Source organism: Fusarium subglutinans (assembly GCF_013396075.1).
Source record: "Fusarium subglutinans strain NRRL 66333 chromosome Unknown NRRL66333_c0000170, whole genome shotgun sequence".
Classification (NCBI taxonomy): Eukaryota; Fungi; Ascomycota; class Sordariomycetes; order Hypocreales; family Nectriaceae; genus Fusarium; species Fusarium subglutinans.
In genome coordinates, this window is record NW_023502233.1 from 45,204 (window position 1) to 68,857 (window position 23,654).

The following is a 23,654-nucleotide window of genomic DNA, read 5'->3' on the forward strand; positions in this document are numbered from 1 at the left end:
GGCAACAGTCATAAACTTCAGCCCCGAGCAGGCAACAACAGGAGCCTAGGTAACAGCCCAAGTATGTTATACCCTTTCACTTAGACTGGCCACCTATCAAGGTGGCAAAGCCAGCTCATTGATTAGAGGTTGCAGCAAGCTTTTGCCTAAGGTACCTAAATAACTTTACCCTCATGAGTCATTCTCGAAGTTCAACCTCAGTATCAAGGCCATCATGACCATACCGGCCGGGTATAAAAGGAGCGCTTCCTCCAAATATTGCTTTCTCTTTTTCCTTCTTCTTCACCTTCTTCTTTGCCATAAGGCTCGGATCAAAGTGCAGTAACTGTTCTTGTTGAGGCTAACCCCTCAACACGGGTCATAAACTGGCTCGATACCATTCTGATTTTTGGCTTATTGGTGATGGCTCAACGGCGCTTGCGTGGTTGAATCGTTCCCGAGGTGTCCTTGGTATTACACTGTCTCCAAGCGATGCACATATGTTTTGTGTCTCTCAGTACATTCGTAATTATGCTTTCATTGCATCTTGGCTGGTATATCCAGCGGTGCGAAGAAGGCCACTTCCGCTGCAGATAGGTATCGTATTACTTCATACTTAGAGCAGCTGAAGTTCTGGAGAGAGAGTCGTGACGGGTTGTTGCGCACTCCCTCACAGCCAAACTTTTGTAGACCAAGTTTAGATCCACGTCGAAATAAATAAATTCTCGCGATTTATATATGAAGGGGGAACAGCACATTTGCATACCGTAATTTGGGAAATAAACAATGAATTTGTGACATATTGCACAGAAAAAAAGTGACAGCCGTGAACACTGGAATTTTTGAAACAACTCTGTGGTCATAAAGCATGGGACGTTAAATAGTAGATACCATAAGGAGATACGCCGTAACACGGCCAGAGAGTCGAGGCGAGATAGGGGACACCCATGGATTTGCTCTCTACTATCGTCACGTGATCGCGCGACATCCACTTTGCCACCTATCGCGCTTTCGCGTTAAGAGGTTCAAAGCATCCCACTTCGGTTTGGGTTGGCTGCTGATTTTCCAGGACATCTTTCTATGCATTATTTGCCTTTTGCTCATTGTATTGACGACAACTAAAGGACCTGGGTCCTTTTTCAGTCCTTCATCCTGCCGAAACAACATTCAATACTCACTATTCCATTGGCTATCATCATGGTGGCACCGAAAAAGTCCAGCCAGTCTCATACACCTAAAAAGACAACCTCGCATTTATCCAAAAAGCCAGTCAAGGCCAATCAAAGTATCCTTAGCTTTTTTAAAAAGGCTGAAAAACATGAGGCCTCTCTGTTTCTCGGGGCTGCGCCGGACCCTATTGAGCACGAAGACCTCTACAATGCCGATGACGCCGACGACTCGATTCGATGCAACGAGGCCGAATCACCCAATAAAAAGAGGAAACTGAGCGAAGAACCGGAACAATTGCCCAAGGTCAAAATTTCCGTAAACGCTGAACAGGTGGCCGGGGCTGAAGACCGATTCTCAACCGCAAAGTATGATGGCGAACCCCCACGGAAGTCAACAAAATCCAAAATCAAGACGCCATTCGTGATGGACTCGGACAGTGAGGATGAGCCCGAAAACGATATTATGGCCACAAACAACAAGCCTGAAAATAACGGCCAATGTACGGAGCTTTCCCCGCAAAACGAGGTCCAGAAGGACGGTTTTACTAAGATCGATGAAAAGAAGGAAGCAGATATTACCACACAAGCCTTGAAACGGGAAGATTCAACATACCAACAATTCGGCGACATCGGAGAAGTAGTAGACGAGGAGTTCCCAGATCTGAACGATCTCGAAGGAGAGGAAATGCGAGTAATGCGTTACATGAGAGAGCAAGCTAGGTTAGAAGCGGAGGAAGCTGGGATTTCAAGCGAAGACCTGGCCGATGACCCCCTTGACGATAATCATATGACAGAGTGTTGTCCTATATGCAGTGGGAGCCTGGTGGGGATATCCATCGACGAAGCAACGCGGCATGTCAATTCCTGCCTTGATGGACACCCGATCCCGTTGCCAAAACCGGAGCAAACACCAGAACGAATCAAGTTGGAGAAGCCAATTTCAGCGATTCCTGACTCGACCCCTGAGGTCGAATCGACCGACGTCAGCAAAAGATTTGCACGGGCTGCTGTTCCCAGGCCCGGTCAGGCGAATCCTTTCGAAGTTATAAGTTCTGGCCCGGCACCGAAGTCGGCTTTCTCGAAACTCATGTCCAATAATGCCGAGGATTCAGCATGGCAAGAGGCTGCTGCTGCTGAGCACGCTTCCCGAGGAAAGCAAGCATATGAGAGGACGTGCCCTTTCTACAAGATAATGCCTGGGTTTTCCATTTGCGTGGACGCTTTCCGGTATGGCGCCGTCCAGGGTTGCAAAGCATATTTCTTGAGTCATTTTCACAGTGACCACTATATTGGTCTTACAGCAAGATGGTGTCACGGTCCTATTTACTGCAGCAAAGTCACGGGCAGTCTTGTCAGAAATCAACTTCGTACAGCGGCAAAATGGGTTGTAGAGCTTGAATTCGACAAATCCTATGACATACCAGGGACAGAAGGCGCGAAAGTAACGATGATACCAGCAAATCATTGTCCAGGAAGCTCTCTCTTCCTTTTTGAAAAGACTATGAAGCAAGGCTCCAACAGCCGTATTCAACGCATATTACATTGTGGAGACTTCCGTGCTTGCCCTGCGCATGTCAACCATCCCCTTCTCAAGCCAGAGGCTATTGACGCAATCTCTGGAAAGTCCAAGCAACAAAAGATTGATATCTGCTACTTGGACACCACGTATCTCAATCCACGATATTCTTTTCCACCCCAGAATGATGTTATAAAGGCCTGTGCCGACCTTTGTGGCTCATTGTCTCCTGATCCCAATTGCAAAGACGATATTTGGGAAAAAGCTGGCGGACAAGGAACTCCAGCAGTCAGCAAGTTCTTCCCAAACACAAAACCGGATGGGACCGCAAAAGTGGACAATAAAAAGAAACACCCTCAACGGCTGCTCGTAATCTGCGGAACGTACTCCATTGGAAAAGAACGCATATGCATCTCCATTGCTAAAACACTCAAGTCCAAAATCTTTGCATCACCTGGCAAGATCAAGATCTGTAAACAGCTGGACGACCCAGAGCTCACGGCACTCCTTACATCTGATCCCCTCGAGGCACAGGTGCATATGCAGATGTTGATGGAGATTCGTGCAGAAACTCTCCAAGAGTACCTGAACAGCTATAAGCCGTACTTTAGTCGTATTGTCGGACTTCGGCCAAGCGGTTGGAACTTCCGACCAGCAGGTAAAACCATCGGTGCGAACACACCGCCTGGCAGCATTCATATTCAGCAGATCCTCCACGACAAGGGCTGGCGAACACGATTTGGATATAAGGATTTTGTTCCGCAGAGAGGCAGTACCAAGGAAGCCATGTGCTTTGGGGTTCCTTACTCAGAACACAGTAGCTTCCGAGAGCTCGCTATGTTTGTTATGAGTTTGAGAATAGAGAAAGTCATCCCGACAGTCAATGTAGGGAGTGAACAGTCAAGAAAGCGCATGAAGGGTTGGGTAGACCGCTGGCTTTCAGAAAGAAGACGGGCTGGATTGGTAATGCCGCTCATTGAAGGTGAAGACGATGACAGGGTGCCGGACCAGGAACTCTGGGACGGTAAACCTGGTAAAGCTGGCGGAGCATTTTGGTGATCGATCATGATGTGGAGCGATTTGTATAGTATTTTCTTGAGCGGGAGTTCCATCTGATGACGTTTAATTTTCAGATATCATGTTGACACGTCAACGTCGTCAATCGTTTCATGACTCTCGGTTCTGTATAATATTTTAAAGGAAAAGAAGAGCATTCAATTATCCGCATCAGGAACAAACGCCTCATGAATCCTCCCTAGTGATCATTCCGGTTTCGATGTAATTATCATTCTCTCCATTCAGCACGAATCAACTCCGAAAAAGTTTATCTTGCCTCTCATCCATCGCCTTGAACTGCTCATTTCGCCTTAGCTTGCTGAGCTGCCGCTTCTATAACACACATGTTAGTATACCGTATTAACTTTCTTTGAAACACAACTTACCCCTCCGAGTAGCATCCTCCAGTAGCTGTGTGTCAACTGACGCGCCGGGAAGATGAACGTATCTCACAACTGAGCCTCGGATAAAGACGTTCTTGACAGAGCTCTGTGATAATACTCAGTAAGCTATCAGGTTTCTTTCACGACGCCCAGGATAAGGATATAGTTAACATACAAGATGAGGGTACTTGAGCTCCTCAACAACCTGAATGTCATCGAGCTTGATGTTGAGGTACTGATCCACGCTCTTGAGAATTCCCTTTAGCTGAATGTCATTCTTGAGCTCTACAGTGACCTCATGGTCAATGAGTGTCTTGAAAAAGCTGTATGAATAGCGTGTCAGTGTGCGAACAAGGGCGTTAACCACATAGAAGATAGTCCGATGGTACCTGAAAAAGAGCATGGTGTCGGTGGCTTTTTCGCGCTTGAGGCTTTATGCGGGATAAATCGAATATGTTTTGGGGGTTCACGAGTGCTCTTCTTGTAGTTGCAATCGGTTTTGTTTCTCGAGCGAGTTTCTGTGTCGAGGAGGAGACTTAGATGTTTGTTTGGTAGTGCAAGATCTCCATCATGATAGCGTCTACAGCCAAGGCATCATTTACTATGGTCACGTGACTACTCATGATTCATCAGCAACACACGTAATGATAGCGAATCAACAATAATTCATCCTTGGATTCTTGAATCTGTGTCATATTTACATGGATATTTCTTTGGCATTCATACGTCTGCTTGGATGAAAAGTCATGCTCAGGTAGTTCTATTACCTTCTAAATAAAACCGGCCATGAACCAAGACTGACTGGAAGCCAAATCCATTCGCGCTGCAGGTAAGACTTGTAAATAACCATACGTCTTTATAGACCTTAAATCCTCGCTTTAATCTTCGGGTGGTTCTCGTGTCCTCTTCTTAGCAACAAATGTCCGACCCCCTCACACGATTCCCCTTGCCTTCAATAAGCAAAAGCCTCCATGTGCAACCACGCAGTGTATATCAATAGTGTATAGACCCTATCATTCCAACGCCTTGCAAGACTGGAAAATGCCGATTCGTTTTCTTTCGTGATTCGTGAGATTGAGCTTGTAGTCTACGCTACATAGCGATACAAAGTTGGTGCGTCATCTTCATCAGGGCGCTCAAGATATTCTCTCGCGATGAGATCCTCGATACGCTTCTTGATGAGGGCAACCTCGGGACGGAAACTACCGGAGAGTTGTGACAGAACTTCACTAGTGAGCTGCGAGTGAGAAAGCTCCTTTCGAGATCTACGAGAGTTAGTATGTAAAGCTGCCAGTAAGACTTAGACTTGGGACCTACTTCATGATTCGCACAATTGCCGCATCGACAACGTGAGCTCTGGTTTGGTTGTTCTTCTCCTCAGTGTTCTTTCGCTCCGTGTTATCTTCTACCTTAGACACCGCGTTGATGATTGGTGCTTTGATTCGTATGGTCTTGCTCTGGAAAGATGCATTGAAAGAAAACTTATCACCTGCTTTTACAGACTTGTTGGCAGGATCCTTCATCAAGACGCGAGACTTGGGTGCCACAGCAATAGCTGTCAGCGTCCTCATGAGATCTGGAGTTGAGATGTTGGTCTTAGCTTGTATCTCTTCGAAGGTTAATGACTGGCCCTCCTCAAGATCATTGAAGAGAAGTAAGACAACCATCGCAAAAGTTGGTACGTTGATCTCGTATCTTCGCTCCCGAGAGAGCGGCCCAGACTTTCCAGAGATGGCCGGAAAAGTACATTTGACATCTGAACTGCCAGTGGTACCAATCCAGGTGAGCTTGCGTCCATTACGGTTAGTTAGATAGTACTGCTCAAAGCTCGCCTGCAATCGTCGCAGTTCAGGGGGATATGTGCACGTAACACGAGATCCTTCGCCAATTTGTGTAGTTCGGCCCATGACCTCGGGTGGCCAGTAGTTTGTAGTGAGAACGTTGATGTTAAGATCGATGGTTTTGCCACTGCCATCTCCCAGGTCACGAATGTGGTCACGATAGCCACTGGTGAGCTCTGTGGACGTGACAAGATCTCTGAACATGCCTTCAAACTTGCTGGTGAACTGTTGGCCGAGCTCTTGTTTCATTCGGGAAATGATCTGCTTTTCAACATCATGGCTTTCGGACTTTCCGTGGAGGAGGCGTCTTGCTAGATGTCTCTGGTAGTATGTCTGGAACAGATCTCTATCCTGAAGGTATCGAATCAGGACGATAGCTTTCTCTAGAACGATGTCGACCTCTGCCTCTGTCTTGCCTTTGATGCCTCTCTTTAGATTGTCATCGATAAACAGAGAGACATATTCAGAGCTGCGGCTGAACATGTTGATAAAGTCAGAGAAGCTCTTGGTCAATGCGCTTTGGATAATAAGATCTCCCTGAAAGCAACGAGCCCAGAGGTTATCGAACTTGTCCTTCAGACGGAGTACATCGTCTACCCATTTGATCGCAGCAGCTGTCTGCTGCGCCGCAGGGTTCAAGATCTTTGTCTTTTCCCCTTCACCGGCCTCGTCTCCTTCGCCATGACCAGACGAGAAATCAGTGTTCTTCAGTACCTTCTCAATCTCCAAGCCTAGCTCAACCACTCGACTTTGCAATATGTCTCGTAAAGCAGTCTTCTTTGAATCAACCCTGGAGATGAGTTTGTAGAGAATCGAGAGGTCGTCAATCTTGTCGTTGTCAATCATCCATTTCAGGCCACTCCCCTCAAGAGCCAAAAATTCGGACAGATGCTTGACTATTAGTTCTTGATCAATAGTTTGCGTGACTTTAGGTAATGTCTCTAACTCGATTGTTGTTCCACATCGATCGATTTCTTCGTTCAGCCGCAGTTGGGTGTGTCGCAACCAAGCTCCGGCATCCGACTCGCGTAGTAGTTTCTCACACTCAGCGGCATAGTATGTCTTGCTGTTCTCGAGGAAGCGAGGTTCGAATACTGTCATGTACAGTTTATCGTTTTCCTTCTCTTCTTCGGTTTCGTAGAGGCTGCTGAGCATTCGACTACAGCTTCGAATGAGATTTCTGTCGATGATGTCTCCTTCGCGCTCCATATCGATCTGGTCGAGGACCACTGATATAAGGATATCTATCACCTTGCTCTTTGTGTTCGTGTTCAGCGAAGATCGTAGAATATGATCACGGAAAAGCGCGATGGTGGTGGCGAAGATGGGGGTTCGTTGGGCCTCGAGCTGCGCGTAGCCCCTGTCAAGGTACATAAGAATATCGGCGGTCATGTTCATGGACATGTTGTGGTCCTCCCAAGTATCACGTAGCCCTTTGAGGAATCTCTCTCCTGTCTGCCGTCTCTCATTGACGGACGTCGTCGAGGTTCGTTCGGCGCCAATGTTGGTCAGGCTCTTGCTGACGAGTTCTCGAATCTTGGGGATAACATGATCTGCGAACCACTGTTCCTCGAAAGCTTTGACCCTATCATAAAGCAATTCACCTTTCTTCTTAAGGACCATCTTGTACGCGGCTCGGTACAGCTCCTCGAATGACAGTCGGCTGCAGTTCTTCATGTGAATGTCGCGCAGGGCTTCATCTAGCATCTTCCAGCAAGCCTCGAAATCGGAACCCTCTGCAGCTTCATTCGGCTAAAGGTAAGGTCTTAATTCAGGATTTAGTTACTAAGATTTCAGTGCATCGAACTTACACGCACAATGCGACGAGGAGGACGAATCCTTCCCCGAGCGCCGGCTCCTCCACGTCCCGAGATCATACTTATGGCAATACAGCTGGCGATATCGCCCCAGGTAAAGAATTCTAGGGCGTCGTAGGGTTTTTATGTTTCGTAGGGAAGAATGGAGCTCTCTTGCGTTTTCCGCGTTGATCCTGAGCCTTGAATATGGTGGGGTAATGATGGATGCAAGTCGTAGCGTCCAGGCGGGGCCGCAGTGAATGGCGAAATCGGCGAATGAATAAAGGAACGAAGAGGTAAAGACTAGGCACCTTGGGTTACAGGAAGATTTCAAGCGACAAGCCCCCGGGCGCCAGGTAGAGAGAGAGAAAAGAAAAGGACGGAAACCCCGGGGCACTGGTAAGAAGAGCTTTGAGAGATGGCAAGCTCAAGTTGGCAGGCTACAATTTATGGCTTCTGCATCCATGGTTTGTTAGTTCAACCCCAGGCGCTGTTATCGATAAGCTATATGTACACCAATGATGCAACTTGTGTGGGGAACTGAACATACACCAAGCTTCGCAGCACCAAGTCACGTGGAGACACTACCTCCAGCTACGACCCTCGATTTTTCCGACCGACAATTCAGGCGGCCTTACTCGATAGCCAGCCTCTCAGCCTCACGCCAAATCGATCCTACAACGACGCGCTTAACAACCGCCTGCTTCCACCCCGAACAATCATTCAGCAGTTTAAGCGCCTAAAATCTCTCAAATAGCCAACATGAAGCTGGTTCGGTAAGAACTCCCCCTGTCTCTTGCGCACACTTGGATTGTGCTGAGCTTCTCTTCAAGTTTGAGCTTCTGGACTGACTTGGGACGACTAGTTTTCTCATGAAATGCGCCAACGAAACGGTGACAATTGAATTGAAAAATGGTAATACATTTCTCCTTAACCCTAAGCTAGCTTACAGCCATGCGAGTAGCCGTGGACTAATTGTCGTCTAGGAACCATTGTTCATGGTACCATTTCCTCAGTCTCCCCTCAGATGAACACCGCCCTCCGAACGGTCAAGATGACTATCAAGGGGCAGGATCCCATTTCTTTGGAAACGATGAATATTCGAGGTTCAACAATCCGATATTTCATCCTTCCCGACTCCTTACCCCTTGACACACTTCTGATCGACGACGCCCCTAAGCCGAAGAACAAGGCCAGAAAGGAGGCAGAGCGGGGTGGACGAGGAGGACGAGGCAGAGGCGGTCCCAGGGGCCGTGGGCGTGGTGGAGGCCGCGGTCGCGGAGGACGGCCTTAAACGAGAAGGACACGAGAAGATTCAGGAGAAATGACAAGATGGGGAAAGGATGGAGGCGCACATGCGCGTCGTTAATGTGGAGTGACCACGTTATCGCGAAGATATCACATTCAAATGGAACCTGGCGTTCGGGTTGTTTGGCCATTAAAACTGTATGAACCCGCGTGGGGTGGGTATCGCTTTTCTTGTTCTGGAAAGATATCTGAATAGATGCTCTCGCACACCCCAATTCCATTGCAACATCTCTTTTTATTCTACGGCCTTTGAATAGTCTCGCCATATCCGTACGATCTGCAGCTTCTCCCATCCGGCCTGTTTGCCGCTGTTCCCAACAGTTTGAGCCCGCCATTCAGGCCCAAACCCCTCGATGCGACTCTTGACTTGATTTGGCTTATTCTGAGCGCAGAGAAGGAGGTAGGCACAACCGCGCCGGGACAGGGTTTGGGGTAGTGCCTCGATCAGTCTATCCGTTGTCTCCATACCATCTAAGCCACCTGCGTACGATAAGGCCAGCAGATACGAATCGTCGTCAAATGAAGGCTTTGTACTGACTGCGAGGTCGTCTGCGGTGAACGAATCTGGTCTGGCAGGCATTTCAGGCGTGGGCACATATGGCGGGTTGAAAATGAGGACGTCGATGGTGCCCTCGCGCCATGGGGTTGTAAGATCTCCCATGCATGAACCAAGATAAAATGCATGTGAGGTGGGGTTGTCAGAAGCTGCCTTTGCAACTGTCCCGACTGTTGCCCGGCATGCAAAGGCGTTCATGTCAACTCCCGCAGTCAGGACCTCGCGCGTGCCAAAAAGCTTTTGCGCATGAGCATGGACAAAGGCGAGGACGACGCCTGAGCCTGTGCCGACCTCCACCACGAGAGGCGCTATATCGGGAAACGCTTTTTGGAGATACTCGGTCTCTGTGTCAGATGAGAGCGTATCCAAGAGGAGGTACGAGTCCTCGGCAGGTTCGTAGACTCGCTCATATGGGACGTGCGAAGTATCTGGTGTTGGTAGCATGATGTATGCCTGTCAATGTGAAATTATGTTGTGATTGTGGTGATGCTTCATTAGTATTTAGATCATGGATAGAAAACTTGTGATGACACTGGGTGGATGCGGCACGTGATGTATGTTCAGAATGAAGAAATTGAGACTAAATAGTCGATAAGAACAAAAGACGGATATCAAGCTGTTGTTGGTGGATCGCAAATCTCTGGATCATAGCAGAGTGGTATAGAGCTCAGCTTCAACTGAAGGCCTTCTGTTGTGTTGGGAACGAACATATCTGGTTCACTTGGATCAGTATGGATGGACACTTATCTTGGGGGTGCATGAACCAGGCAGCAGAAACCTACAGCTGTTGCTCGAGATATTACCTGACGACACCGGTACAAAATACCAGAGATTCGAAGCTCGTGCAAAAAGTCCGTCGTAACGATCGCCTCAAAGAATCACACACTTCATCTCGCAACCCCAATCATCCTGTCCTGGCCCAACTCCCCATTTGATTCCCCAGCCCATATCCTCCACCATCCGAACCAGATTGCGATCGTATATACCGTGCAGCTGGCATCGAGGACATGGCCTGCTTTTTGTGTTATAGAATTTTGGTGGTTCCTTGGCTGTACCATCGCAAAAGGTCGGGCAATTGTTGAGGCCCATGAAAGGCTCGCAGGGTTCCGTGAGGACAAGCCAGGTGTGTCTGCATTCCTTGTGCTGGAAATATGTGAGAGTGCACATTCTGAGATGTTCAGGAATCAATCGGCAGAAAAATATGCGTGGGAATTATTGCTGAGGGACAAAGACGAAAAACAAGTTCTATTCGCAAGGTAGAAAAGGAAGGTTGGTTGGCTGTGTAGTGGTAGGAATGGATGTTTCCAACAGTGTCAGTTAAGGTAATCAGTGCTAAAACAAAAGACCACCACAATAATATTGTATCGCAACGCCCTTGCCTGGCTCTTCGCGTGTGCAATTCTGTTTATACTCATATCCAAACACCATGCAATGATCATGAATCACGATCCGCTAAACCTCTAAATGACGACTCGGCAGTATTGTCTCCCCTAAGTGTCCCACTTTGCTCCAGCTCATCATCGCTGATGGCGTCCTCGACAGATGGAACCAGGCGAGATAGCATCGTTTCCATACGCCGTATCGCCTTTTCCATATTGGCCAGCCTATCTGTGGTTCCCTCAAACATGTCATTCTCGGAGAAAGAACCTCGAAGCTTCTGGGGTGGGATCCCTGGAAACATGGAATCTCGTCGCGATGGCCGTCGAGCTCCGGGATCGGGCCTAGAGGTGTTATGTAGGTTGCGGGGCTCTATATCATTTGTCGCATTGCGTGTGAACTGTCGACGGATGAGATGATGCGTGAGATCATCATCGACAGCGATGTCGTCGTGGACAGTATCAGGCGGCGGCACTTGAAAGACGGCGCGAAGGTCTCGGTGAACCGTCAGCCGCCACTTCTTCCAAAACTGGCTCTTTGTCGGGGGCGAAGCTTTGATCTCGGTTGGGTCTTCGATCTCACGGGAAGGCCAGAGCAGACGGCGCTCAGCAACAGCGATGATGAGTAGGAGAGGGAGATTCAGGATTTTGACCGCCGTGACGTGGATCTTGTGGAACCAGCGCGGACTCACGACGAATTTAAGCGGGATGAATAGGAATACAGCGAGGATGTTGAACGGGGGTTGGTATGCGAACACAGCGTCAGCCTTGACGCCCTCAAGTGTCAGAACTGCTCGGCGGAAACTAATCTCCGCTATGGCGTTTGACGAAATGTTACTGAATGTGTTGGAAAGCATCGATACAAGGATGGTAAGGAAGAGGGTGTTCCCGAGGAAAGCGAAGGCTACCATCACACTAGGTCCTAGCAGCCAGTGAAACTCGGTCTAATAGAGATGTCAGGATGTGCCAAGCGTACGGGGGCGGGACGAAGACTGACCGATCGATGAATACCTGTTCCATCCAATCCAAACCAGATATAGATCATCCATTTCGATATTGTTCTGATGCATATTAGTACCATGTTTCACCAAGGTGGTGCAGAAACCTACAGGATAGGGTGTGCCCCCTCACCGAGCCACAGAAGTGACAGCAGAAACCCCAAGAAACACCAGGCAGATAGAGCTGTGAGGAAGAAAAAGTCCGCCATCATTGACCTAAGGGACAAGAACACGAGATTGTCGCTCAGCAGATTGAAAGCAAGTCGAGGAACCAAGACAGGAGCGGCGAGTGCAAGCACATCAAATGCTTGTTCGTCAAGGTTCGCGTCGCCAAGCTTCCAGCCCAAGAACCGCAGTACAAGATATACCCAGTAGATGAGAACAAAGGCCACATCAAGGAATGACCACAGGTTCTGGGTATAGACGTTCCTTTCGAAAGGTTAGTACTCGAGTAACAGCACGACTAGCAAGTCTGTAGCATACCAGCCATGTGCTAAAATAGTAGCAAATTGATCCAAGCCCCATCCAAAAGCAAAGATAGAAAAAGCTGCTTCTGTTGGTCCATACCGGTTTTTCCTTCTAAGAACCATAACCGCAACGTAGAGAGTGAGCAGCGTGGCGAATTGGATCGACTCGAGGACATTTCGGGTTCGAGGGACAATCAGTCGATATTGGTTGAGAAGAGGGGACTCGCGCGGATCATAAATAGAGATGGGCTTTAACTTGTAATGATCGGGGATGATGTCCCAAAATGTCGAGGGGGTATAGACAATTCGACCCTCGTATATGGCGTTGACGACCTTTTGGCAAGTCGCTGAACTCAAGAAATGCTTGCTCTCAGTGACAATAGCCACCTCTAGAGATGGCAGAGTCTTGTAATCAACCCAGGAGGTGGTGCGCTCTGCCTCCTCTCGAATCTCTTCTGGGGCATTCTGGAATGGCTCAAAGCCAGCGACTAGAATATGAGCCAGAAGTAAAAGGCCGTCATGGCCATCATCATGCACTTCACCAAAGCGTCTCAGGATGCGCGTAGCTATGAGCTCACATAGAGTAGCACGTGTGAAGTTCACATTGTGACGGTTATTGAGATGAGACTGCTCTTCGAGAAACTGAGCACGGTTTACCAGCAAACAGTAGACTATCAGATCATATCAGTAAATGGTCCTCAAAAGGGGTGGACAGCACTTCTCTTACTGATGGAGATGTCGTTGAGGCCATAGAACTTATCAACCAACGGCCGCACAACTGTAACATTAATCCTCAGATCCTGCAGCTGGGCGAGGCTCAAATAGTCCTCAACAACGCTGATGATGTCGCGACGAATACGGTGTATGTTGGTATACACAGGTAAGTGACTATGAGGGTCTGTCATGCAACTATACAGGGCATCGCGGTTCTCTGGGCCGCCTGTACTGAGCCTACTCAGTAAAGGTCGTCGCTCCTCAGGATCCGGCAACGTGATGCGCCGGCGGGTGTTGCCAGCCATGAAAGGGCCAGTCAGGTAATCCTATAGTAGTAATGTTTAAGGGGGGGACAAGATCAGAACAAAGAGGATGAACTGAAGTTATCGCGTTGTCGGTGATGGTTTAAATCAAGTTTGTCCCTTTTCGGTGTAGCGAGAGATAAGATAGGATAGATACTTGGAAACGCCCCAGAGGTCGCGTGAAGGCGCTATTGGATAGATGCAAGGACCTGGTGGTTTGCAGAGAGGCGACAGAGGTAATTGATTAATGCCACTGGTGATATCAGTATTTGAAATATAGGTATGTATATCCTCAATTTTAGGTTGTGAGGGAGGAATTGTTCACAGAAGTGCAACGTCATTGGACTAGACTCCTGTCCCATTAGAGCGTTTCAGATTTGAATATTGGGGTGTTACTTCTAAAACACCAGTGATTGGATCATTTAACCGTAAGATGTTGATACCTTGATCATTCCGCTGGCGAAAATAAATGGAAGCAAGTTCTTTACAGAGTAGCAATAACCTATCAATCCATCCCTTTTCTTGTCTTTATTCAATCTGACATCTTAACAAAGGTATACTAGTTATCCGTATATCCACTTGAGCTTGCCCGTAGACTGTCTAAAGTCTAGATCTGCGCATGGGACACTGATCTCAGACATTCCGTGCATTACAACAACCAATCCTATAGTTTCGTCCCAGTCTCATCCGCGCCAGCCTCTTTCGCCAATGCCCAAGCGAACTCGGCCAAAGATCCCCTCGTCACAGCGTGATGTTTCGCTTTCTCGCTACTCGCCTGTCTGAGCGCATATCGCGCCGCAATTCCTTGACAAACTCCAGCCAGTTTCCAGATGCTGAACGACATTCCCCATGGAACCTCAGATCGGGGATCGTATCCACTCTCCTTTGTGTACCACTCCAGGATCTTGTCTGGTGGTGGAAGACCAGGCGTCTTGCCAGGAAGGAATCCCGATACATCAAAAGGAGTCGCACCAGGGGATTTGGCCGAGTAGAAATTCATAAGAAAGTTGCAAATGTCGGAGAGCGGGTGGCCAACAGTAGACATCTCCCAACTGAAGAATATGTGTTAGTAACTGACTTTGAGTCTGGGAAGGTGAGCATACTCCAAGATTCCGATGACCCTTGGTTCACTCTTGTGAAATACCAAATTATCAATCTTGTAATCCCCATGTACCAGTGTTGCCCGGTCCTTAGGTTGTAGACGCTCGTTCTTGAAGAAGCGAACCGTTTCCTCAAAGTGAGGGAGCTTCCCAACAGGCTCCTTGGTCTCAATGTCGACGACCTTCTCCTGGCTACCACAGATAGTCACCCACGTCTTGATCTGTCGTGAATAGAAACCCGATGGTTTGCCAAACTTCTCTAGGCCGGCCTTCTTGTAGTCAACTGCATGGAACCGTGCCAATGTTATCACGGCATCGCGCCACATAGCCTCACGATCGGCGGGTTGTACGCCTGGCATGGTAAAGTCTTCAAAGATACGTCCGTCGAGAAATTCCATGATATAGAACGGTGTGCCAATAACAGCGTCATCCTCGCATAGACAGTACGTTTTGGGCACTGCAACATCAGTGTTCTCCAAAGCATGCATGATGCGGTATTCACGCTCTACTTGGTGTGCTGTCTTGGAAAGGAGCTTTCCAGGTGGCTTCTTGCGCATCACAAAACGTTGGCCATCTGAAGCAGTAATCTGGTATGTAGGATTGGATTGACCGAAACCAAACTGCGCAACATCAGCAGCCATCACACTGAGAAGAGTACGAGCAGAGAGCTCACCTGTTTGAGGTCAATCGGTGTTTTGATGGTTGGGACATGCTCAGAAATGTATTTCTCGAGCGCAGCCTCATCAACAGGCTGCCGAATTCTACCAGCCATCCCTAGGACAGTTATGTGGCTATTTTGTCAGGTGAGTGGATGAAAGGATGATCGACGGTCGATTTGCAGGTTCAGGGTCACGAGATAGAGGTCGGAGGTTATAAAAGATGAATTGAAGAATGGTTTGGCGAAGCTACGGTTAAATGATAATTGCAAGGTCAAGAGTTATTGTACCCCGGATGTGAGAACTGACTCGATGAGCTTCCCTTGAACAATTGGCCCCTTGCTAGTCACTAAAGATGCCGAGGTTCAGATCTGGGGGATTACAGACAGACCTTTAGTGGCCCCCTCTTCCCCAAGCTCTCCACAATCCTAGGTTCGTTCGGTTCCTCGGTTCATCTGACGTGCCTAGGTCAATGTTCAACACCTACCTAGGCATCTCTGTCTTGTTTGTAGTCAATCAGTGTTTCATGCTTCAAGTCATGTCAAATAACAATTCACCTATATAGATTTAACAATTCAAGTTCTCATGATAAAACCTAAAGCCCGTTGTTCATTATCACTGTTCAAGGCCTAAAGCCTACCTTATACCTTAGCTATGATCATCCTGCCACCACTCTCATGCCTTGGAGGATAATATCCATCTCATTAACAGACTACTGGCATGCACATATAAACAAGGTTCCGCATAACAGGCTCCCACCACGGACCAGCCGAAGCAGAATACCGCCGTTCAAGAAACAAGCATACGGTATATAAAAGAATAGTCCTTCCTGCTCGCTGGTTTCCACCTCACTCACTCCATCCATATCCGCCTCACTACCACAACACAAGACATGAAGGAATGCTCATGCCAAAAGGAAACAGACAAATGAAAATTGACAAAAGAAACCATGGTGACAAGCCCTCCAAGTAGCTTCCGGGTCCAAGGTGAAGAGAACAGAATATTCCGTGGTATCAGTATCCATAACGCCAAGCCTTCCGTCTGATGCGGTCGTAGTACATGGATCAATATGTGTCGAGATGTTTGTGGCTGAAAGTCGTTTTGTCATTATAGATCGTTTACCAGCCCTTCTTCCTTGCGAAGCGTTTGTTCAACAATGCCAGCACCTTTGGCACGTTGAACTGGACATATTCCAGGTCAAGGTCATCCTGATTGTCCTTTTGCATCTCAAGCAGATCATCAAGCTTCAGATCCAATTCAAGTAGACCCCTATTGCGACCTGTCTTCAAGTTAGCATGCTAGATTGATAGGAGAATGAAAGTAGCCTACCCTTATAGTGCAATGAAATGACGAATGTTCCAGGTAGTGGACTGGTAAAGTTGAAGTAGATGTTCGCCCGTCTGTTGTCGGGGACATTACTCTTCTGGATGACGCCCTCCTTCTCAAGCTGTTGGTGTGTGAACTTGTACGGACCAAGGACTTGCTGCTTCTGCTGCTTTCTCTTAGTACCCTCGCTCTGTGATCGAACGTTGTGCAGGTAGCTTTTATAAGTCTCGAGTTGTCCGTTGAGATAGACATTATGATCACGGATCGTCTTGTAAACTTCTTGCAGCTTCTGGGTCTCAGTGATAACACCCTCTTTGAGTGATCCGAGATGTTGAAGCTCCTGCTCAACTTCGTCCCGCAGTAGGCTGAATTGATCGGCCTTGTCGATAACGCGCAATTCCTGAAGCTGGGATAACAGTTCCATGGCCCGGATGCCTTTGCGAACCATTACTGCGTCACTGCGATTTGTAGCTGCGGCATCAGCAATGCGTTCTAGTCGCAGTGGTCTTCTAGCTACCCCGCTAGTTGCTGGGATCGATCGCATAACTTGTACGAAAATCGACTTGGCTTCCATGAAATAAACCTCCTCCTGCGTGATATCCAATGCTGCTGTCAGATCGCCGATAGCTGACTCCCATCTACTAAACAAAGGCAAGTTGATGACTCTGTTCTCTTTTCGTGGCAACTGAGGGGGTGATGATCCCAATTCCGACATAATGATAGCAAGATGCGAATTGTCATCCTTGCACAGCTCGTCATGATGCTTGTCAAGCAACGAGTGCATGGCGTAGACTTCATTGAGGGTAATCTCAAGTTCGAGATCCTTCTTTGATAGGGCAACATAATTATCCATCTCGAGGCTCTCATAGAAATCCTGGACCTCGCAGAGATCGAGCATGAACTTATTGATTCTATCCTTGTTCTGGTGAATGAACGGCTGCAGCTTGGCCATGTACGGCTCCTTGGCGTAGGATGGCTTGTTCGCGAGGTTCTGAAGCATCTTAGCGATATATGTTAGAGTTCGTCTTGGTCGTTCGGCCGGGGTTCCGTCGATAAGCATGTAAGATTTCGGGGTAACGATCGCAGGGTTAATGAAGCGCAAAAAGAAGAATCCGCCGATCAAGGTACAAATGACCTGGTCATTAGCATCTGGGTATTTGCGCTTGGTTAGGCTCCTGATTTGTTTGCAAATCCATCGGATACCATAAGGCGCTTCCTCGAGGCCCTCAATAATGGTGGTCAAGAAGCCATTAGCAATCTCGGTCAACATAGTTAAGCGGGGCTCAATGATGGCCTGAACCTGAGGGTTCTCGGCGGCTTGTTCGCCAGTTATTCCCTTGGGAAGATGGGGAGGCAGTTGGCCAGTATCCTCCTCGATCTGTTCAATCATTCGCTCGTAGACCTTGAGCGGGTTGATTTCCAAGTCAAGATCTTTCAGCTCGATTAAACCATTGATTCTATCAGCGAGCACAGCTTTGAGGAAACTTTGACCAGGACCTCTTCGGGTGTATGTAGTCATCATTCGAGAGACGGGAGTATTAGCGCGGAGCAAGGAGGAGTAGTCTGGTGTGTTGTCGAACTGATATGTCAAGACGGACTAGAGCATGTGAGACGTGTATCTCCTTCAAAGATGTGGAAAGCTTACCTGGAACATAGTGAGCAAGAGATGCTCCTCTCGACTTTCGTATTGGTTTCCGTAAATAGTGAACATGACAGTCTGGAGCAGGGAATCGATCTCAGACATCGAGACGAGCCTGCAGAGATGTGCAATGTGCCTAGGTTCAGATTGGAGCAGAAACAAAAGGTTTCCGTATTTCTGAGTCTTGTCGTCGTTAGGGAAGACACCCTGCTGCATTTCAAGGGCATCTTCGAGATGGCTAGCAACTTCGTTTTGCTACAACGCGAATCAGAACTCGTTCGTTTCGACGTTGATTGGAGACGTACCTCTTCCAGGGCCATACGGTTTTGGATAAGCAACGCAATTCGGGAATCTAGATAGCGCACATCTTTTTCCAAAACGAAATTCTTCTTTGACTGTGATGAAATCTTAGACTTGAGATCACGCAGCGCCTTTTGTGCTGGAATGAGATCAGCTGGTTGTCCTCTGGAAATGTGCACATAGGCCTACCTTTGGCAAGCTCATCTTCTATCTGTAGATCTCCCTCATTGGCAGAAATCGACATGTAGAGAGCTGACATCGAGTAGCGCTTCGACTGGCGCGCAGAGCGCGAGCCGTCGTAGGAAGACATGGTATTTTGGCGTGATATGGGCTGGAAAGAGGAGGAGGAGGCGGTAGAAGCTCGAGATGGTGTTTGTAACATGATGGACATAGTGTGTTTACTGCAATTTATGATAACGATGGTTCAGGCTTGTATGCCTCTAGACCCAGACAACAAGCAGCAATTGCGCAGGTGCAGCGCCAAAGGGCAGCGAGTCAAGTTGTCCCGATTATGATGAGTCGAGGTCAAGTGTGGCAGCGAAAGCAACGACCAGTTCGAGGTGAATGACAAGCAGTGAGGCGTAGACGGCGTTCAACGGTTTTCGTGGTACAAAAGCGGGAGTCGCAAAATAATGAAGATTGCATCAACGGAGGTTATCGGCGATGGTTATGAGGCGAGCACGGCGGTTGGAGGCGCGCAACGGCAATACATTTGCTCAGAAAACAAAGGACAAGAAACAAGCGAGGATGGACAGATGGGAAGCAGCAACGGTAGCTCAATGGGAGCGACAGTATGTCGCGATGCGAAATTCTGAAAGTCCTCGATCTCGCGAGGAGCGCAGGAGGCGTTCAAGGAAGAAAGAAGTGCAAAATGAACAACAAAACGGCGGCAGGTTGATGGTGATAGCGAAAGTGGAGGTAGCGGTGGTGGTGTTGGTGGTGGTGTTGGTGGTGGTGGACAAGGCAGAGGCAGGAAGGGGAAGGGGGGGCCGTGGGTGATGGAATTGTACAGGCAAGGCAGCCCAAAGCGAAGTACCTGAGCTAAAAGGGTACTTGAAGCAGAGTAGTTTAGATAGTGGACTGCAAGGTACCAGACATGGATCCTGGTGTATTCCGGGCAGATTTATGCACGGCTGAGACGCGGACTTCAGGAGGGAGAGACGGCGCGTGGGACGGTCGGTGGATCGTTGGCGTTCGACGCTGCAGGGTCGTGCGTACGTTGTGGGCTTGCGCTTGTTTGTGTGTGTGGGGAGAATAGGAGGAATTAAAGCCAGCGCGAAACAAGCGGCGACAATGAATGAAAGGATAATGAACTGCTTTTGACAAGGGAAATGATCGACGCTGAAGAAGAACTGGAAGAACGGAAGAAGATATCCAGAAGAAAAGTGACAGGAACCTGATAAGTTTGTGTGACTCTACCTAGAGAACCTGCCTACTAATGTACTGTACGTCCGAGTGGAAAGGAGGCCAAGGAGAAGACAGGTAAGTACTAACAAAGGCAAGGCAGGAATCAGGGGCAACTAATGTCACGGAAAGCAGGCAGGAAACGAGACTGAGGTGGCAGAAGGCAGACCAAGTGAAAGGGGAGGGAGAGAGGGCGAATCAGAGATTCCGAGCAACTACGTGTGCAGTCCAGCCAGTACCTTTTGATCGGTACCTGAACTGAGATGAGAGAGCAATACCGGTAGTGGATGGATGGATGATGATGATGGTGGTGATGCCCAGTTAAGGCGAAGGTGGTAGTATGGGAATGGAATAACGTGGTCTACCACCGCTGGTGATGAACGAGTATTAGGTACCGACCTACCTTACAGAGTTGGTGTAGAGCTTCTTTTGAAGCTAACTAAACCTGAGGGCTTACTGTATTTTGCAAATACCATCCATACCTTCCACCAAAACCTGAATTTAACACAACGGACGGGACACCGTTCAACGGTCAATCATCAAGTATGAGCTACCTATTGACAAGATCACCCGCAGTAGCCCTTCACCAAAATACGCTTACCATGCATACCACCAGCCGCCATACTACGTGAATATGTAAGATAGATAAGAAACAGAAGAAGGCCAACAAGCCCTGAAAGGGTTCAGTACCTGCTGGGATCAGGGGCAGAGGCGAAACTCACGGGAGACAGAGTGGAGTGATGCCGCCCAAAAACATGATCGTTGTTAGAGCGGGCTCTTGCAACGGGAACCCACAGGAATGACGATCAGCAACAACCCGGACTGTTAACGTTGTTGGGCCTGGCAGGCCCGTGTAGCTACAGTACTACATAAGTAAAAACCCTAACTCGTTAATGAGACCCTGTGATTTTGCGGACAAGAAACAAAGGGCTCTGTAACGGCCCCCTGGTTCCGATCAAGGTCAACTGTATCCGTACTCCGTACAGTACTTCTCTTCTTTCACTACAAAAGACTCGAGGCTCAATCCAATTGCTTGTTGCTTCTATAAGAAGTATTCTGAACGGCCAGTCGCCTCTTGAAATCATGTGGAACGAAGGCGTTGCAATTGCGGCGTTGGCGGGGTTACTTTGACAGAGGCTTGTAGTCTAAATTTGGTAGTGCAAACCTCCCGTGCTTCTTTTGAGAAAAGAAGGCTCGGTTACTTGGACATGCGATTGATCATCCTCCGGTCGTCAGACCGCCAGACTCAAGGTCGATCAGAGGGGATGATCTCAAGAGCTCTTTACATATTCATGAGTGCAGATAAACACACATGCAGCAAGTAGTTGGAAATTTGGGCTGTGAGTGGGAGGATCCTGGTTCATAGTTGGCAAGGATTATAGATATGGCCAAATACAAGGATGAATATGGTAAAAAAAGACTCTGAGCAAACTTCCGGTTGTTTGAGAACTCGGTCAGCTGAATGATCCGTCCTCAATGATACAGCACTATGAGTAAACGCTGAGAAGCTGTGACTCGTTAGGTGCCCAAGCTGAAGCCAAGTCACCAAGGTTATACCAACCTGCAACAGAAGTTAATAACAGAGCACATACAACTTCCAAAACGATACGACAGGAGACAGGGGCAGTGGAGGGTTGCCACAGGTGCTCAGTGGCGCTTGGGGCACCAAAATAGTCCTCGTGCCTGACAAGGGGAGGGAAAAGATGCCAGGAAAAGAACTTGAACTTCCTTGTATCCAATACATCCAATACCTTAGTAGATAAGTACCTAAGTAAGTATCTTTGCACTACTGGAATTGATCAAGATACATGTGAGGCAGAAATATGTTATGATCAGAAGCGTGTTCTTTGGCGTCGATACAACATCTTTGCGACATACAGTGCCCTCGTCTCTTGGGATTCATCTTTTTTCTGATCGAGAGGCCTGCATAAGTTTTCTGTCAATCAACGCTTGTTGAGGGGCAACAAGAGACAAGGGACCCATCCTTGCGTGCCAAGTCAGGGGTATATTGGACCATCACCCGCTTCGGGCTAGACAAAGGGCACAAGGCTCTGCTAAAGTGCCTGCACCTGCTTATGCGGGCACTCATGGACGGCTCCGGGCTCGCTGTGGATGCCCGCGTGCGTGAGATGGTTATTAATGGAGGGGAAAGAATTGCCTGTACGGATAGTTCAATATGTGTTGGCTATCGATGTTATTGTGATGGTGATGCAGATTGAACTTCACTTGTATGTATTACTGCAATGCCGTAATCTTGTCCCCGGGCCATTCGCAGATTGCTTCGAATAACGTAGCTAAACATTCCCGCCATTTCCTCACTTTACGATGCACCACTACTTAGGTAAACAGGCCCGTGTGACTGAGTGAGGTCATGACGCTCTAGCGAGCGAGTGAATCCACTGGTCGTGGAGAAATAAAGAAAATAGAACCAAAGCAACTCCATCTACTCCGTAGGGCCCTGCATTTCATTGACAATCTTCATTGTAATCGTAGTCAGCCCGTTTTTTATCAAGGAGGAGGTGCTCGTATCTACTTTTCAACGATAAGGGGTTCAGAGTTACAATTTCACTGGTCTATACACTATCATTGTCGTTTTAGCGCCTATACACACATTCCAACTGCGGCATGTCTCGCATCACCTTGTCTCTCTTAACTCAGACCCATGTCTCTGGCGTGCTGTGCCTCATCTTTCCAGGTCCCCTTGCCTGCCATGCGAGTCCCCCCTGTCAGCAACTGAATGTATCCCGAGTCTAACGGTACCTTACGTACTGTACCTGGTTCTTGGCTCCCTGTCTTGTCGTGCGCGCAACGACTGTGGTGCGGTTTGGGACATTGTCGATCGCCGGCAGAGCAACCTGCGAATGCAACAATAAAAACGGCTCCAAAGTTTCGAAGATCACCATCTTGGGCATTATCGCAGTAGCAGGTCCAGTTAAAACGGCATGTTTTCACGCAAACCTGACGCTTGGCAATCCGAAAGAGAACTCCTGATACACGGAGCTGGTCGGCGATCGTCAGAATCACATCCTTCTCATATCCATATCCATTTGTGGTCCTCGTCTATCGAGGAATCGTTAACGTTGGCTTTTTGCGAGACATGGCTGAATATAGCAGTTTTCGTAAATGCGCGGGTTGTCGCTCCGCATTCTTGTCTTCCCACGCCATCACCTTTTTCTTTCATTCGATGACAACGGCTTTGATTGATACAGGATTGTGTAGATGACATTGTGACATGGCGGTTTCTCCAATGGCTAAGCTGATTCGAGGTCTAGACAGCGCCAGCCTTCACTCTAGATACTGATGGCTGGTTTACTTTGATGCTAATCATGGTTTCTACCAATCACCAAGCAACAGCTGGTTCAAGGCTAACAAGAGCCACCTGTCTCGACAGCCACTTCTCACATATCATTTGAGGCAAGGGATAGGAATGGGAAGACAGAAAGCCGAACCCAACCGTTGAAAGGTTGTGCACTTATATGCATGCAGGAGTAGTTGGAACCTTGCATCTTCAGCTGATAGTTCAGCCTGCCTGATCCTAGAACTTTTGGGAAAAGAAAGCGGACGTCAAAGCGGGTGATATACTGCATCGACTTCCTCCTTCGTGCCTTGTGACTGCATATGAGGATACATTGCCAAGCAAGAGGTTGCGGCTTAGACATGGGCCAAGATTCAGCGTTCAAGACTTGTAGAGCTCGGAGTAACATCGAGTTAACTCCACTCTCAACGACCATGTCCCATGTGGAGATACCTTACTTAGGGAATTCTGAT

General features: G+C 48.2%; 6 protein-coding genes across 6 annotated transcripts; 2 read left to right on the forward strand and 4 right to left on the reverse strand.

Moving 5' to 3' along the window:
- Positions 1-1,176: 1,176 nt before the first annotated feature.
- On the forward strand, positions 1,177-3,723 carry FSUBG_10146 (DNA cross-link repair protein pso2 snm1; the record flags this gene model as incomplete). Its single annotated transcript, XM_036674695.1, has 1 exon — positions 1,177-3,723. The coding sequence occupies one exon, from the start codon at positions 1,177-1,179 to the stop codon at positions 3,721-3,723; it is 2,547 nt and encodes an 848-aa protein (XP_036534365.1).
- A 298-nt stretch (positions 3,724-4,021) lies between these two features.
- FSUBG_10147 (Small nuclear ribonucleoprotein LSM2) lies at positions 4,022-4,506 on the reverse strand (the record flags this gene model as incomplete). Its single annotated transcript, XM_036674696.1, has 3 exons — positions 4,022-4,053; positions 4,107-4,209; positions 4,279-4,506. The coding sequence occupies 3 exons, from the start codon at positions 4,504-4,506 to the stop codon at positions 4,022-4,024; spliced, it is 363 nt and encodes a 120-aa protein (XP_036534366.1).
- Positions 4,507-5,190: 684 nt separating this feature from the next.
- Positions 5,191-7,821, reverse strand: FSUBG_10148 (Cullin 3; the record flags this gene model as incomplete). Its single annotated transcript, XM_036674697.1, has 3 exons — positions 5,191-5,368; positions 5,421-7,696; positions 7,756-7,821. 3 exons carry the CDS (start codon positions 7,819-7,821, stop codon positions 5,191-5,193), a joined length of 2,520 nt encoding a protein of 839 aa, XP_036534367.1.
- A 681-nt stretch (positions 7,822-8,502) lies between these two features.
- On the forward strand, positions 8,503-9,034 carry FSUBG_10149 (small nuclear ribonucleoprotein Sm D1; the record flags this gene model as incomplete). Its single annotated transcript, XM_036674698.1, has 3 exons — positions 8,503-8,516; positions 8,606-8,655; positions 8,727-9,034. The coding sequence occupies 3 exons, from the start codon at positions 8,503-8,505 to the stop codon at positions 9,032-9,034; spliced, it is 372 nt and encodes a 123-aa protein (XP_036534368.1).
- A 249-nt stretch (positions 9,035-9,283) lies between these two features.
- On the reverse strand, positions 9,284-10,048 carry FSUBG_10150 (methyltransferase; the record flags this gene model as incomplete). The annotated part of the gene is made up of 1 exon (XM_036674700.1): positions 9,284-10,048. One exon carries the CDS (start codon positions 10,046-10,048, stop codon positions 9,284-9,286), a length of 765 nt encoding a protein of 254 aa, XP_036534369.1.
- A 991-nt stretch (positions 10,049-11,039) lies between these two features.
- FSUBG_10151 (YVC1 vacuolar cation channel) lies at positions 11,040-18,864 on the reverse strand (the record flags this gene model as incomplete). The annotated part of the gene is made up of 13 exons (XM_036674701.1): positions 11,040-11,924; positions 11,978-12,041; positions 12,090-12,407; positions 12,462-13,116; positions 13,173-13,485; positions 14,276-14,513; positions 14,565-15,181; positions 15,235-15,352; positions 16,340-16,496; positions 16,547-18,140; positions 18,189-18,437; positions 18,488-18,621; positions 18,672-18,864. 13 exons carry the CDS (start codon positions 18,862-18,864, stop codon positions 11,040-11,042), a joined length of 5,535 nt encoding a protein of 1,844 aa, XP_036534370.1.
- Between the last annotated feature and the right edge of the window lie 4,790 nt (positions 18,865-23,654).